Source organism: Acartia tonsa, chromosome 3 (assembly GCF_053477335.1).
Source record: "Acartia tonsa isolate MP-2025a chromosome 3, ASM5347733v1, whole genome shotgun sequence".
Taxonomy (NCBI): domain Eukaryota; kingdom Metazoa; phylum Arthropoda; class Copepoda; order Calanoida; family Acartiidae; genus Acartia; species Acartia tonsa.
In genome coordinates, this window is record NC_137262.1 from 47,108,264 (window position 1) to 47,123,929 (window position 15,666).

At 32.0% G+C, this 15,666-nt stretch overlaps 2 protein-coding genes across 2 annotated transcripts; both read right to left on the reverse strand.

Moving 5' to 3' along the window:
* Positions 1 to 3: 3 nt before the first annotated feature.
* LOC145314387 (uncharacterized) lies at positions 4 to 12,048 on the reverse strand. The gene is made up of 13 exons (XM_080154271.1): positions 11,912 to 12,048; positions 9,238 to 9,346; positions 8,719 to 8,828; positions 6,860 to 6,920; positions 6,578 to 6,664; positions 6,230 to 6,309; positions 5,953 to 6,030; positions 5,285 to 5,376; positions 4,565 to 4,713; positions 3,531 to 3,626; positions 1,495 to 1,590; positions 951 to 1,051; positions 4 to 639 (listed from the first exon to the last, which is right to left on the reverse strand). Exons 1-13 carry the CDS (start codon positions 11,995 to 11,997, stop codon positions 402 to 404), a joined length of 1,383 nt encoding a protein of 460 aa, XP_080010397.1. The 5' UTR covers positions 11,998 to 12,048; the 3' UTR covers positions 4 to 401.
* On the reverse strand, positions 12,002 to 15,582 carry LOC145314392 (nucleolar complex protein 4 homolog A-like). Its single transcript, XM_080154277.1, has 6 exons — positions 15,458 to 15,582; positions 14,406 to 14,534; positions 13,957 to 14,093; positions 13,525 to 13,597; positions 12,951 to 13,056; positions 12,002 to 12,553 (listed from the first exon to the last, which is right to left on the reverse strand). The coding sequence occupies exons 1-6, from the start codon at positions 15,500 to 15,502 to the stop codon at positions 12,444 to 12,446; spliced, it is 600 nt and encodes a 199-aa protein (XP_080010403.1). The 5' UTR covers positions 15,503 to 15,582; the 3' UTR covers positions 12,002 to 12,443.
* Between the last annotated feature and the right edge of the window lie 84 nt (positions 15,583 to 15,666).

Genomic DNA, 15,666 nt, shown 5'->3' on the forward strand with positions numbered 1-15,666 from the left:
TCATTTTAATCTTGTAAATATTTTATTATTTCTAACAAATATTTGTATGGTTTAACAACAAGTATTATACATCATCACATCACAGTATGAATATTGAAATATTAACTTATTTGACGATAGGAGAGGGGCAATTATTTATCAATTTTAATTTATTTTATACTTGGGAGCACATCTACTCTAACTAATATTGTCAGTCAATAAATTGAAGTAAAGAACTTAATAGGTAGGTATTCCTTTTAAGATGATATTTTTTACAAAAAAAAGTTTATTATTTAATTGGACCTATCTCAAAGGATGCTGCTAAAAGTTAGCTACTGCTTAATCTTATGGATTTTATTATCTTAAAAAAAATTGGTGTTTTCATTTTAATTAAACTCCAAAGTTCATTCTCCGAAAAAATATTATGCTGATGCATTCTTTCTTCTTTCTACAGCTTTTTCTAAATCTACTTTTTGCTCAAAATCATCCATATAGACATATTTGTCTAAATAAAAGAGAATTAACCAAAGTACTAGTGGGATCCCAATAAAATATTTTCCATATCTAATTTCTGAGTTGTGAACAACGCCGTACTTGATGCTCTGCTGATGGTAGGTGAAGGGTCGTGCAGTTTTCATTTCTTCCACTCTTTCTTTGGATCTAAAAAATAAAAGAAATTAAAGGAGAAAATCTCATTAAGCAACTGTCAAATACATTTTCCTCATGGTAAAATAATCAGATAATGTACATATAAAGTCATAACTGCCAGATTTAAAGCAAATGTCATGCTAAATTTAAGTGCTGAAACCCCTTTTGCTGGAGTTACTTTATTTTTAGGTTTGGCTACAAGAAGTGTCTTACGGGGGGTCATTAAATACCCCCCCCCCCCACATTAAGCATCCATCTTAAATAGCAATGAAGAAAATCTCCTCTGCACTAAACCCTATAGTTTTGCATCTATCATTCATTACCTTTCAAAAGAAGCATTGAGCCATTCTTTTAAATTGGCGGGATTATCCATATTTACCCCTTTCATCAACGGATCCTCCCTGGGATTGAAGTGCTCCCTGTCCTGTTGTTCATAGGCAAATATAATTCTGGATTTTAAAATGAATATAAAACTATGCAATTCGTGTTACTATAAAAGGAGTTTTAAATTTGTATTACAAGCAAAAGATAAAAAATATAAATAACACCTTTTTTTCCTTACCGCTTTCCTTACCATATTGTTCTACTTTACAACGTAGCTTTGCCTCTCATAGGGCCGCCAGGGTAGGTTTATAACTATTTGCGGGTGGGTACCACACCCTTCCCAAGAGAAATCACCCATATAAAAAATTACCACGAATTTATATAAAATTGAAAATGGGCAGAGGTTGACCTAACCTCCCCCCCCCCCTATCCTCGAGTGCCCTTAGAGGCCTCCTGGGGCGTAGACGCTCGTTAAGAATATGTTGTTAACTAATTTTCCTACAAGACTGTATTGAAGTATAAAAATTCTATATTTCTCTATGCCTTGAAATTTTTATTTTTGTCGTTATATGAATAACGATCATTATCTCCAAAGTCCCACATGTTCTCTTGATATTTCTTGAATTCATCCCTGGCTCTCTGAAAAAATTATTAGAATATTTTAATTGTTATTTAGAATTATCGGGAATAATCCCTTTCGTGGCAACGCTCCTTAAAGGGCAATTAGTCATATTTTTAAATGGCTTTTTATAGGTTATTTTATGTTATATTGGGTTAGTGATTGCCCCACAGGGTTAGAGCCCCCCGCTAGGGCTAGAAATAAGAGAAAAGGCACTATAAAAAATACGAAGAATCGCCCCTTAAGGTGCGTTGCCACGAAAGGGACTATACTTAAAGGATCACGAGGGTAGCCAGGCAATTATAGACAGATATCTCTCACCAGCCAGGTATGCAAACTTAATGAATCTATTATTCGTGACCACATGATAGATCACCTTATAATTAACAACTTAATCAAACCCTCTCAACATGGATTTATGCCCAAGAGATCCTGTCAAACAAATCTATTGGAAATTTTAAACAAAATTTTTGAAATGATTGATGAAGGAAACTCTGTTGATATTGTGTATCTGGACTTTAGTCGCGCCTTTGACAAAGTTCCACACAACAAGCTAATACAGAAACTGGAAGCCCATGGAATAACTGGATCTGTACAAGAATGGATAAAATCTTGGCTTAAAGACAGAACTCAGTGGGTTGAAATACAAGGAGCGAAGTCAAGGCCAGGTAAGGTCAGGTCAGGTGTCCCACAAGGTAGTATACTTGGGCCAGTTCTCTTTGTAATATATATCAATGACCTTGACGATGATATCATAATTGAGATTTTAAGAAAGTTTGCTGATGATACCAAGCAAGCAAACAAGATAAGAAACCAAGCAGATGCAGACTCATTCCAAGTTTCATTAAATAAGCTTCTTGATTGGAGCAAAACTTGGGGAATGTTATTCAATATTGACAAATGCAAAATTCTCCATTGTGGCAGGAATAACCCAAAAATGAATATTACATGGATAATATTAAACTTGGAACAGTTGAGTCTGAACGAGATATTGGAATAAGAATAACTTCCAACCTTAAGCCATCAAGCCACTGCACTGTAATGAAATTGTCAACAAAGCTAAAGCTGTTTTAAACCAAATATCAAGGTCATTTCACTACAGAGATAAACATGTTTTTATAAGGCTGTACAAACAATATGTGAGACCACATCTGGAGTTTTCTTCATCTGTCTGGAACCCCTGGAACCTTACAGACATTAAAAACATCGAAGCTGTCCAAATCAAAGCAGTTAAAATGGTCTCTGGTCTGAAATCACATGATTACCATGAATGTTTAAAAGAGCTTGATTTATGGACTCTTGAAAAAAGGAGAAATTTTGCTGATCTTGTCCAGTGCTACAAAATTCTTCATAACATTGGAAACGTTAAATGTGGACTTGAAACTGTAAATGTTGCTCAAAACAGAGTCACAACAAGACAAACCTCTGATATTCTTAACCTAAAGAAAGGAAGGGCTAATTCTGACATCAGACTAATTTTCTTTTCCTTCAGAATTGTCGACCCATGGAATAGTTTACAAAGTGATATCAAACATGCCACATCAGTGGCCAGCTTTAGATCAAAACTGAAAAAATATATGAATTAGCAAAAGATAACAAAATTATCAGTACCAACATCTTCAACTCGCTGCACCAGTAGAAAATGAAGATTAACAAGCCAAGTACCAAGTATACTCTAATTATCTTCTTTTTTTTTAGTGCTGAAAGTTGTGTTAATTACTTGGGGTGTAAGTTAAACACCTGAGGCTGTCATACATCTGTGCCTGAGGGTTAGGAAAAGAACCATTAAAGAAATGACAAATAAGGGGGAAAGGGAAGTAGTTCACTACCTTAGGATTGTTTTTGGAGCTTTACAAGAAAATTGTATATGACCTTTTTTTACGAGTTTCTGTCACCAAATTTTCTGGAGGGAACGACAAACCTAAGTTATAAATTAGCTGCGCTACTGAAATATACATACTTGATGCGCTTCCTCTTCTGTTTTTGGGAAGGACATCTGATCCCAAACAAACCTTTCCGCCTTAGATTTACTTGTATTCATCTTTTCTGCTTCTTTCTGAAATAAAACATGTGGTATAGTCTCTTTCATGACAATGCACCTGAAGGGGCGATTCTTCGTATTTTTTACAGTAGCTTTTCTCCTATTTCTAGCCCCTACGGGGGGCTCTAACCCTGCCGGGCCAATTGCCTAACCCTGTGGGGCAATCACCTAACCCAATATAACCTAACCCTACCTAAAATAACCTATAAAAAGCCATTTTAAAAATACGACGAATCGCCCCTTAAGGGGCGTTGACACGAAAGGGACAATTCCCGTTAAATGTTGTGCCAAAGAAAATATCTGAATTTTTAAATGCAGCTAAAATCAACAACATTCGAAAAATACTAGTTTTGTTTTACTGTTGGTCTTACCAATTACTGGTTTATAAGCATTACTTAATTTCAAAAAGGTTTTTACATACAAGTCACTATACAATCCAGGAATCTAAAGGGATTAGACAAAGGCCGTTAAATTGATGTACTTGATACACAAAATTACCCCTTCTGTAGATTAAACTTAGTGGTTGAAAAGTTTGGACACTCGACTGAATGAACCAACCAATCAAAATTTAATAAAAGTCCCTAGGTTGTTAAGTCAATGAATAAGAAAACGTTATGGTAAGACTTTTGGGACTATTGAAATAAAGACCCCAATGTCCCCTCCCTCCCTTACTGATAAAATCACATAATAGTTATTTCTCATATCCTATTATAAATAGCTTTCAGCGCATATAAAAAGTACAATTTTAAGATTAAAACCATTTTTTTTAGCCCCAAGATGCCGATGGCATGGTTTAAAAAACTGGTTTTATCCTATGATTGTACATATTTATATTCGTAGAAAACTGTATATAATTCGATTCTAGACATAACTTTTTCGTATGAATGAGAACCGGTTCTAATCCACCGGATATTAATCGGTTTCAAATGAATACGAGAAATATATTTTCTTACCTTTAATTGTTCTTTGACTTGTTCTCTGAGTTGCTCCTTCCAATTTAAATTTGTGTTCACTTTTTCATTTTCTCTCTCCATCCATTCTCTAAATTTAGTTTCTTGTGTTGAACTTTCTTTTTTGGACTCCTCTCCTTTTGTATTGGCATCTACAAATCAAAAGTATTTATTTATGAGTTATAGCTGTAAGAATAATATAGCAATTTAATATAAACTAATTGCTTCGCCCCTAGCCTCTAGGGATGAGCGAGGGATGTCGGAAAAATAACCTAAGACCAACCCAGGACAAATGTAAAAATTCACTAAAAAGAACATTTTGGACCAGTATTTTTCGAGATCTTATCATCAGGCAAATAACCTTACTGCTTTATATTATAGGATTAAATCCGATACTATATTGCTATTAAGTACATTAAAAGTATAGCCTATAACATTTGTGTTGCCCTATAAATTTAAAGCTTACATTGGAACACTAAAATTTGAAAGTTGTTCTCAAGGAAGATTAAGATAATAAAAATTACAAGCTTTTTTCAGTAGGTAGGTATTATTTTCTGAATTTATACACATTTTGCACGTATCTTTATTACATAGGTAATAAAGATTAATTTTGGACTAATGGAAAATAGTTTTTCATTGACTAGGTAAGTCATTTAAGATGTCCTAATTTAAATTGTAGAGTAACAAATTAAATAATCAATCTTTGATAAATTAAAATATTACCATTATTTGAGCTTTGTTCATTCTGACTTTGTGTTTTATTTCCAGAAAATTCATTTTCTTCTAGTGGTTTTCCAACATCCTTGTTTAACATTCTAGAAAAACTTAGTTTTATTATGATACACAAATAAGTTTCATATTGTGGCAGGTTGTCTAACTGTCACTTTAAGACATTATTACTTGGATCTTACACCAGATTTTTATGTTCTCAAATAGTGTGAAACACGCAGTGGGCTAAAATCACGATTCCCCCTTCCATCCCCTTTACCCAATCCCCTTCCCACCTATTTGATGAACAAACTGACAAATGAACGAGTTCCATCTTAGGAAGCTAGATTGACGACAATTTTTTCCCTGTCATAATATCCACGTATATTCTACACCAATTTTATGAGTGTTATCTCTACACTGTGTCTCTATTCATTAAATAGATTCCAGTTTATACACATAAAATACATTCAACCATTACTATTTTATAATATGTCATTTGTCTAAAATGTAATCATTAATTTCCCATATTATTACTGTATTTTAGTTTCTTGTTCTTTCTTTTAAAATACTAATAGCTAACATTAATGACATACATTAAATATAACTGTATTTTTGTCAGTGATTTATAAACTTTTTGTCGTTATTATGGACATAATTGCATTTTTGAAAAAAAAATGTACCTAAGTTTGAATAAAAAGTCCTCTCTCTCAGCTGGAGACATATTCTTCATGTTAGCTCTTCTTTCATCTAAATTTTTCCTAAATTTTTTGGTAGATTTTTATAAACTTCAAAAGAATATAACTAGTTAATATCTTTTTATTTCAACTAAATATCATTTTTAAAATTCGAATAAAATTCTCGCCCACCAAAAGGAAATATTGTACTTATTTCCGTTTTTAACATTAAATTCGTTGCTGAGTAAAAGCTTTGGCTATTACAAATATGATATTCATTTACCTAAATTCTATTTTCTTCTTTTTTAATTCCCGTATTCGTTCTATTTCTTCTACTTTATTCCATCTTTCTTTGTATCTCTCCTAATCAAAGTACAATATCTCAACTTGCAATGTTAATAACAACTAGTGGATTTTTATTAAAGTTGTTACAAAAAGGAAGGCAATAACAAAATAATTGAATATCATGATTATATACTATGGCCGAATTATTTAATAAATCAATTTGTGCTTTTAAAATTGTTAAGTTAATAATCTTACTTTGACCTTTGACAAATGCATTGGAAGAAAAAAAACGAGCATAAAATATTAAGAGAGTAGCTGCGCTTCTATGAATATAACTTTGACTTACCCACACTTTTTCCATTTTCTCAGGGCTAAGGTCATACTGTATTTCTCTCATTACAGGGGGCTCAAAATCATCCACAAACTGACCTTTCTGCAATTAATTTTTAGATTTGAAAGTAATAATACTATTTTCCTCCTTTGCCATAATTGTTATGTAAATAATCCGAATCTTATTTTTAGTAATTGCGGGCAAGTTTTAGAGGAATATCAGTTTTTATTTTAGGTGAAATATCTCTTTATTGCTTTATAATTAACAAAAATAAATAAAAAAAACTATATTTCATACCTCATTTAGTCCACCTCTGTGAAATCTTCGAGTAGGTCTTCTATGAATTTGTGTTTTTGGCCTAAAATATATGAATTTCAATAACTTTCCATTTGATATGATAAGCTATTATTAGTATTAGGGTTTTATATCATGTAAGCAATAAGAGATATAAGTTTTCCGGAATTGTAATGTAGGGAGTAGATTTGAAATCTGAGCTTGATCTTTAAATCGTTTTTATGCCGCGCTGAATCGGGGCGATTCAGAGGTGAACCGTAGGCGCGCTGGTGGTAAGCCACAGCACACCTGATTTTTAAAAGATTTCCGGCGCGGTGTTGTTAAATCGCTTGCGCACTCACTAAAATATCGATCCGCGCCAGTACAACTTTATTACTTAAGCAGTGCCAGTAAGGTATTTTATATAAAATACCGTGTCAGTATGGTATTTTATATAAAACATTAATATATAATTTATTTTAAAAATAACTATAAAAATGTTTTCACGATAGTTTTGCAATAAAATATTAAAGTAATTAAAAAAAATATCCATTTATTACATATGCAATGGGTCTTTCGTTGGGGCTCAGTGCATGATTCACCCCGATTTAAACCAGCAATGCCACTCGGTGAGTGCCATTGCCGCGCCGGGCCTGCGCCACTGCCCGATTCAAATCGCCCATGCAAATTCGATTTAAAGATTGATATTAATAATTTGATGGTGCGCCAAATGAATCGCCCCGGTTTAAATCACCTATAAACAATTTAAAGATCGAGCTCTGCATCAAATTTTAAGGATTTTTTATAAAATTCGTTTTTTGTATAATTCTTTATCTAAAAGCGGAAATTAGGGTTGGGCTGGATACTTTTTTGGCCGGATACCGGATATCCGGCTGATTTCAAATGCCGGATATCCGGCAAATATCCGGTTATCCGGTCAAATTACCGGATATCCGGCCGGATAACCAGCTAAACTACCAGATATTAAAGTAGCAAAAAAAATTTATTAATAAACTTTTGAGATTTCATATATAAAATTTACATAAAGATAAACATATTCAAAAAATGTTCTTCTAGCTTCAATAATAAGAAAATTATAGCCATTTAAAATTTTAAAAAGCAGAGATTTTTGGTGTAAAATATAAAAAAAGTTATAGCCGGATATCCGGCCGGATAATTTCAATATCCGGTATCCGGCCGGATATTGAAAATGGCCGGATATCCAACCACACCGGATATCCGGCCCAACCCTAGCGGAAATACAAATTAAGTTAATTAATTTTGGCATCTGTGATTGGTGGATTTAAAAAATCTGCGCTCTGATTGGATGTCGTACATCATTCAACCAATTAGAGCGCAGGTAGTTTAAAATCCACCTATCCTATTGGTCAAAATTAATTAACTTAAAATGTATTTTCGCTTTTAGATAAAGAATTTTACAAAAAACGAATTTTATAAAAAATCCTTAAAATTTGATGCAGATTTCAAATCTACTCCCTACATTAAAATTCCGGAAAACTTATATCTCTTAGTAAGCAAGGACGAGAAAAATGAAGTTTTTAGTCACAAATGATTTAATCCCATTATACGAGCGATAAAGTTTTTAAACACTAGAATTTCCCAAGGCAACGCTTTATTCTATCGAATTGAACTATTTATAGCTATCTTGTTTTAGGTAATTTTTAAAGATGGACCAGAAAAATGCCCTTTCGTACTGAAATATGTACAACTTTTAACCATAATGTGATCGGATTGTTAAAACACTATGCTAATATAGGTCAAAAAAAGGTAGGTATTGTTTATCTAAACTTGCTATATGTATCTGTGAATTTTCCTCAAGTTACTTTTAAAAAGTTTTAATTTCAATCTATCAAAGTTCTTACTTTGCTCTGAACCCGTATTGATCATCATATTTTCTTTTTTCTTCAGGGTTGGAGAGAACTTCATAAGCTTCCACGATTTCTTTAAATTTTGTCAAAGCCAAAGGATCGTCCTGAATATTATATTTTGATTGGTCATATGTCCTCCAAGATATCAACACAGAGAGAAAAGAAAAAATTATTGTAATAAAAAGGAAAATACAGGGGTATATATTCTGCAAAATTGACCCTGCTGAAGTTGGTGGGGGGGATAAAAAATATGTGGTTGGGGGGGGGGGGGGGGGGAAATTAAGAGAACTCAAAACATTTTTCTCCATTTTTCTCCACTCCTTGGTGAATAAAAAACTAAAAGAATATGGGGGAGGGGAGATATTATGAAAAAAATAAAGAGTTCTGAAAACATTTTTTCCCCTTCTTGCTAAAAAAACTAGGAGGGGAAAAAATAAAAAAAATTGCAGCAGGGAAAAAAATGAATCTTGTGCAGAATATACATCATACACCCCTAGGAAAATATGAATTTACCTTGTTTAAATCCGGATGATATTCTTTCGATAATTTATAGAAGTTATCCTTGATTTGTTTTGGTTCAGTGGAAGGTTGAACATCCAGAATTTGATAGTAACTTCGCTTGCTAAAATAATACATAAGTCAGATTTTTTTATTTTAACATTTTTTAGGATATAAGTTCCTAAATCATCGAGTTTTACAAATCTTAGATTAATAGTGGCTCAACTTTTCAAGTTTTTATTAGAAATGAAAAACAATGTAATTCAAAAACATATAAACCGAAATAAACACACATTAGCAAATATTTGATGTTGAGCATATTTCCATGTCAATATTTGTTCATGTAACTTTATAAAGGGATTATCTTATTATTGCTGCGCTCCTTTAAGTAAAATATTATTCTAACTATACTTAACCACCTCCTCACATAAAAATACAACCTCCACCCTACCCCTAAGCCTCCATTATAAAAATATGGACAGCTTTTCTAGGATAGGACAGGGGGGGGGGGTGTGTAAGCGGTAAGTTGTTGGATTTATTATTAATAATTTGATTATAAGTTAATCACTCTAAAAAGGGAGCTGTATATAATCACTCCCCCTAGCCTTAGCCAGTCATCTAACTTTTTTGTCAAGTCAGGGTAAAATGTAGTATATTATACTAAAAATTAATAGTTTATCAATGAATATTCAACAGGGGTTATACATTTAGATCAAATAACATATCTATTAGATATAATATGTCATTTATCTAAGATTATACAAATAAAAACAGAGTTAATATCTCTTTTGGACCTTTTAAATCCAAAAGATAGTTAACTAAAATATTTACAATAGTATGAATATACAATCTAGGTTTTTTGGACACTAGATTATAATTCAAAGTTGATATCTCTTTTGGACCTTTTAAATCCAAAAGATAACCAACTAAAATATTTACAATAATATGAATATACAATCTAGGTTTTTTGGACACTAGATTATAATTCAAAGTTGATATCTCTTTTGGACCTTTTAAATCCAAAAGATAACCAACTAAAACATTTACAATAATATGAATATACAATCTAGGTTTTTTGGACACTAGATTATAATTCAAAGTTGATATCTCTTTTGGACCTTTTAAATCCAAAAGATAACCAACTAAAATATGTACAACAATATGAAATATAAACTAGGTTTTTTATACACTAGCTTATAATTCAAAGTTGATATCTCTTTTGGACTTTTTAAATCCAAAAGATAACCAACTAAAATAATTCCTAGCAGTATTCAATACCTTGATTATCTAAATCATTATGAATATTGAATAGAGTTAACACATCTTTAAGATTAAACCTTTAAAGAGTATTAACTAAAATATTAACCTTCTCCTATTTTCTATCTAATGGAATACATTGAATATTTAATTTCAAGTGTATTTTCTTTAAGACATTTTTAGGTTGGAGTGTGTAGTTTAAAGGCCTGTGTTCAACTGCCTAACTGCCTATTTAAATGTTTGATTTTTCTATCACCCTAAAGACTTACTTATTGAACACTAGAAGTATGATTGTTTCAGAATTTTATTTTAAAAGTATTGATATAAGAATATAAGTTCAATTACATACAGCAACATATTTAAGCTTGAAAGTTTAGCCTAAATCATGCAGTAAGTAGAGAGTACTAGGCATGTCTGATCTCTTTGAAAGTTAGGCCTAGACTCTTACTGGCATTCTTTTCATGGCAAGATCCTGGTTCACTCCCTAACCCTCCCTACTTAACCCCCCCCCACTCTCTCTCTCTCTTTGTCTTGTATTCAAGTTTAGCCTGACTGCACATTAAAGAATAAACTTTGCAAAAATATTTTTAAATTATTTTTGCATACAATTACTCTAATTAATACTATTTTAGTAAAGACTAACATTATTTTATTTTTATGTTTATATGAAAACTTTTTATCATATTTACCCCTCTCACCTAGCATGATATTTTAGCAAGGTACAAGGTGGTTATACAAAAAAGTTAAATACTTTTTTGCATAATACATATAATTCCTTAGGATATTGTGTTCAAAATAAAATGATGTCAAAATCATGGTTAATAATGTGTAACAAAAAAAAAAAAAAAAAAAAAAAAATTATTTATACATATAACATATCAATTATATAATTTTTATAAGTAACAGATAATTACATGTTAAAATATTTCATAATTTTTATGATTATTACATTATAATATTTGTTGTTTATTTAATAAATCATTTTATGATGTCTTTTTTACTTTTATTTTATGTATCTATAATACAAAGTAGAACGATGTCTGTCTGTCCGTCTGTCCGTCTGACCGTCTGTCCGTCCGTCTGTCTGTCTGTCCCTTAAGATCTCGGTAACCACTGAACCGATCGGATTCTACTCTTCAGGGTATCTACCTATTGGTCCTGTGGTGGTTTTAAGCTATTTTCTCGGGGGGTGGGACACCCCCAACCCCCCCAAAAACCAAAAAATCCATCCCATTTTTTTTTTTTTTTTTTTTTTTTTTTTTTTTGAAGGAGTTTCCATGGTCCTTTATGGTCTCTCGCAATAATTTTTTTTTATCACCTCTTGGGCAAAGCCCCTAGAGGCTAGGGGCGAAGCCGCTAGTGTTTCTATAAAACAGTATTTTTTAGGGGATAGATGTGAAATAAGTTGTAACAATATAAAGTAAATACTTGCCTGAACGAAGAAGTATGTCTAACCCCGACCCAGTTAACTGCTCCGAAATTGAAGCACTGTCTACAGTGCCCCAGCCTCATAAACATTGCATCTGAAAAAAATATCTCTAAAAAATAAATTCAGGTACTTATCTTCTATTTGGGTAGATGACAAGTTTAAAATTAACAAAAGTTGATTTATTGTATTTTTGTCTGTGTTGTTTTTAATTTTTTAACCTTACTATTAGTAGGTATGATTCTAAAAATTTAATCTTCATATGTTAAAAAAACAACAGCTACTTCCAATATTGTGTCTTTTTATATATTGAAAACAATTGCAGCATAATTTTGTACCAAACATGGAGAAAAAAACAGCACAATTTGTCTTGTGTTTATTTTGTCAGGCTAAAAATTGAAGGTATAATTTCATTCAGCTGATAAACATACATCTGGATATCAATAACAGCAAATTGTTACGACAAAAATGCAACAGCCAATATTATAGAAATTGTAAAATGCCATCTACCAAATATCTAACAACAACAAGAACAAGGTTATGCAAATTCAAATATTGTCGAGGTAAAATCATTGTTGGCAAACTTGAGACCAATGGGAGCCTCCCAGTTGAGAGCTACTTCTGCAGATATTTGCTTCCTTGATTCACCTGACATCAGGGGATAAAAGATAAACAAATGAACTTTATATTAGGTAGGTAAGTATTACTTTTAAAATTAATTAAGGATAAATCCCCAAATTTTTTCATTGAATTTTAAAAGGGGAACAGGAACTACTCATAGATTCAGTGGAATCCGGCGTTGAAAGCTAACATTTTAAATATTTTATGATATCAGATGGATTTCAATCTTCATAGCAACCGTTTGTTGGAAGCTATATATAAAATTTTCTAGGTTTCTAAAATGTTAAACGTAAATACCGTGGCTTATGAGATCTACAATAGTTGTTCCCTTCCCCTATAAAAAAATTACTCCTTTTTAGTAAAATTTTCAGTACAACGTTATTTTTTTAACATTTTGTTCATTTGATTATCTGTTAATTCCTGCCTTTAAATAAGTCCGAATAAGTTTTATCCAGAAAGCCAGAAATATCTCTTTCTGTTCCTTGCAATCTTATGCCCTTCTCATACAAATCTTTTGAAACATAGCTCACCTAAATAAAAATGTGTTGATTGGTTGAGAAATCAATCGATAATGAACTTGAAAGCATTCAGAGGGTAAGATCAGGTTGCAATTAATAATTAATAGAAAATAAGTTATCAAATAGTAAAATTCTAAAGATAACAGGAGCGAGAATACATTACAAGTAAGTCAGTTGTGTGGACGGTTTCCCTAGAAGTGCCTAGTCGATCTGAGAAATCCCACCCCGTGTTTTGAAATTAGTAAACTTAATTGTAGGAGGATTTTCGTTTGTTTGTTTATTTATTACTATCCGCAAGCAATGAACCCTCTATTGTTTTCAATTCATTACAGAATAATAGTTGGGATGTGTGTCTGTATGTAATATGCGTAATAGAATTAAGACAGGCACAATATAGTGAATAAATGTTTAATGCTCGAACACTGTAGATGTACGGACATTTTCTATTTATAGAGTAGAGTGCTGCTGAATAAATCTTACATCCGGTAGAATATGGTGTGTCAAGGTTTGTATCTCCCATAAAGATGACTTCAATGCATCAGTTTTCAGAGGGTCCTGATTATTTAGATTACTTTTTATAATGGTCATGTAGCTGAATCAATAAAAATATAGATATTTCATAATTGTAATAAGTATAAGATTTTTGTTTCTTAAGAATTTATCTCCTATTCTGCCAATGGCCGGAAATTTATCTATAAATAGGGAGAGGTCAATGGCAGATAAATAAATTTTTCTCACTATTTTCAAGCTACTCGTAGCCTTATTTCCATTAGTTTGATTTAAAGAGAAAGATTAATTTATAATCTATTAAACTTGGTATAATTAGAAAATCCTTGTAATTTTTTATTCAACTTATAAAATAACTTCATGTAAAAATAGGTTTAAAAAAATATTATCTCCAGTAATCTAATTTCCTGTTCATCTGGTAAGAATGGATCCGTGGTCAGGTCCATCCTATCAGGAGCATCCAGCAGGATTTCCAGAGATGGGTGGCGGTGGATCAGGTTGTAGATGAATTTTACACAAAGGGGCAAACTTTCTGCGGGCACCTGAATTATAGGGTTAAAGGTTGTAATATACCGAACTTAAATCTGCCTAAGCAATTTCAAAATATTTAAATGGGTATGTAATATGTATTGTAATCCTTAAATATATGTAGGAGGTCAAATCAAGTGATTAAATTTACAAAAAAAAATTGTACCTACTCTCTTTCTAAATTTTTTTTATTTATTACCGCAGAGGCTAGAAATAGGAGAAAAGCTACTGTGAAAAATACGAAGAATCGCCCCTTAAGATGCGATGTTACGAAGGGGACTATACCCCAAAAAAGTATTTTTTTATATTTTTATATTAAAACCTACCTTAAGAGATAACCTGGCAATTTTCTTGACAAAAGATGCAACTAGAGACATCTGTAGATGGGTGGAGGCCAGGAATATGTCAGCCATGTGAAAAAATCTTGCCTTGTACTTCATATGGAAGATTTCAATCTAAATAGTGTCATATTAGTCTTGACAATTATCCTTACACTAAAGTAACAGGATGTCTGTTTGTCTATGTGTTTGTGTGTCTGTTTGTTTGTACCGAAGGATCTCGCTAACCGCTAAACCGATTGGGTTCTCCTTAACAGGGTATCTTCTCATAGGTCCAGGGAAGGTTTATAACTATTATTGGGGAGGGTACCACCACCCTCTAAAGAGAAATCACAATAAAATTGAAAAAAGAGAGGGGTAGGTTTCTGGTAGAATCCGTAAAGGTTATGTGATAAAAATTTATGTGAACTTAAAATTTTTTTTTTGTCTATAGTTCTTTTCAATAGGTAAGAAATACACATATTTAGTGAATATTATCGTTCTAATACTATTTTTAAGCCTTAAAACAGTAAAACACACACCTTTACGGATTCTACCAGAAACCTACCCCCCCACCCCCTTTTAATATTCCCGCCGCATAGTGTCGCTATCGTAGTGGCGCTGCGTAGAGACATGAATTTAACAGCTTATGGAAACATAGACAAATTATTTCTTAAATTAGATATTTAAAATAAAAAGAAACATTTAAAAAATGCCACTAGAAGGCCTCTAGGGGCGTAGCCGCTAGTTAAACATAAAGTAAAATAATCTATAAAGCGATAAGTAGTTTGTGCTTGTATTGTGTAAAATCCGTGAGTTACCTTCAGTCGAACACGATTATTAAGTCTAATTGTTATTAAAAATAAGTTTAATAATGCTATGCGTTTTATCACTATTAAGAAAAGTTAGACTTAATAATCGATTTCGACTGAAGCTAACTTACTGATTTTACGCAATACAAGCACAAACTACTTCTCCCATATTAAATAAAAAGTGAAATATTTCTAGGGATGTTTTGTTTATAGATGCCAAAATCGAGATATGAAGGTCTATCTATATACCTGGAAAAGTTTGTACAGATTTGTGTAGAAGTCAGGGCATTCCATATTGTGCTGTAACAAGTAGTAATATTCATTTTCATTCACTTAAAAAAATGTAAATAGGGCTAGGTATCTAAAATTTTTAGATTTGTATCTATATGTGCTGACATCTGAATTTGTTTCAGTGCATTCTATAAGAAATGTGTTCTAAAATAAACCAGGGGTATATA

Coding starts and splice junctions, on each gene's coding strand:
- LOC145314387 (XM_080154271.1), bottom strand. CDS start 11,997: ATGTTTATGAGGCTGGGGCACTGTAGACAGTGCTTCAATTTCGGAGCA. Junction 4,714..5,284: donor TGAACAAAGCTCAAATAATG/GTAATATTTTAA, acceptor TTTGATTTGTAG/ATGCCAATACAAAAGGAGAG. Junction 1,052..1,494: donor ACAAAAATAAAAATTTCAAG/GCATAGAGAAAT, acceptor TATGAACAACAG/GACAGGGAGCACTTCAATCC.
- LOC145314392 (XM_080154277.1), bottom strand. CDS start 15,502: ATGGAATGCCCTGACTTCTACACAAATCTGTACAAACTTTTCCAG. Junction 14,094..14,405: donor TTGCCAGGTTATCTCTTAAG/GTAGGTTTTAAT, acceptor CCTATAATTCAG/GTGCCCGCAGAAAGTTTGCC. Junction 12,554..12,950: donor TTATTCGGACTTATTTAAAG/GCAGGAATTAAC, acceptor CCCTGATGTCAG/GTGAATCAAGGAAGCAAATA.